The 929-nt window shown below is 65.7% G+C and overlaps 1 protein-coding gene across 1 annotated transcript in view; it reads left to right on the forward strand.

Annotated features, from left to right (window-relative positions):
• The window catches only part of ANKRD13B (ankyrin repeat domain 13B), a gene marked incomplete at both ends in the record, with an annotated part of 2,120 nt that overhangs the window by 595 nt on the left and 596 nt on the right, over window positions 1–929 (forward strand). The window contains 5 exons of the mRNA XM_008943976.1: window positions 4–51; window positions 177–366; window positions 482–548; window positions 641–722; window positions 790–889. Coding sequence (XP_008942224.1) covers window positions 4–51; window positions 177–366; window positions 482–548; window positions 641–722; window positions 790–889 — 487 coding nt within the window. The remainder of the gene's footprint in view (window positions 1–3; window positions 52–176; window positions 367–481; window positions 549–640; window positions 723–789; window positions 890–929) is intronic.

Genomic DNA, 929 nt, shown 5'->3' on the forward strand with positions numbered 1-929 from the left:
ACCATATGACCTGGCAGCGGGGCAACCGCAGCTTTGTCTTTCGGGGACAAGGTGAGCCAGCTCCAGGGTGCCCCCGGTCCTCACCCAAGAGCACTGGCAGAGCTCCCCTTGGCACTGCAGAGGTGCCGTGGTGGGGGCTGAGATTGTCCTGCATGCCCTGACCCCCTTCCCTGCAGACACCAGTGCAGTAGTGATGGAGATCGACCACGACCGGCGGGTGGTCTACTCGGAGACGCTGGCCCTGGCTGGCCATGACCAGGAGGTTCTGCTGTCTGCTGTGCAGCCCACCGAGGAGCAGGTGATGGGGCGGCTGACGGCCCCCGTCGTCACCACCCAGCTAGACACCAAGAACATCGCCTTTGAGAGGTAGGCTGGGGGTGGCACTGACTCCCCCGGGGACGTGCAGCCCTTCCAGGGTGCTCCCACCCTGGACTGTCCAAGTGAGACCATCCATTGCTCACTGTGCCCTGTGTCACCCCAGGAACAAATCTGGGATCCTGGGCTGGAGGAGTGAGAAGACAGAAATGGTGAATGGGTACGAGGCCAAGGTGAGGGGCAGGGGCGTTGAGCCACCCAGGGGGGTATGGCCAGGTGTCGGTGGGGGGAATCCACCTCTGCCATTCCTCCCCTCCTTGGCCAGGTCTACGGCGCGTCCAACGTGGAGCTGATCACCCGGACGCGGACCGAGCACCTCTCGGACCAGCACAAGGGCAAGAGCAAAGGTGGAGCCGGTGCGGGCTGGGGGTCAGGGTGCTGCCCGGCTCCGGTGCTCACCCCCCTCTCCTGCAGGCAGCAAGACCCCCCTGCAATCCTTCCTGGGCATCGCTGAGCAGCACGTGGGGCCCAACAACGGGGTGAGTGTTGCAGGGGCCCACGGGGTGCCCCCACAGTTGGACACGGCTCCCCTCACCCGTGGGGCTGCCCCGCAG

This window comes from Merops nubicus, unplaced genomic scaffold (assembly GCF_000691845.1).
Source record: "Merops nubicus isolate BGI_N331 unplaced genomic scaffold, ASM69184v1 scaffold24117, whole genome shotgun sequence".
Taxonomy (NCBI): domain Eukaryota; kingdom Metazoa; phylum Chordata; class Aves; order Coraciiformes; family Meropidae; genus Merops; species Merops nubicus.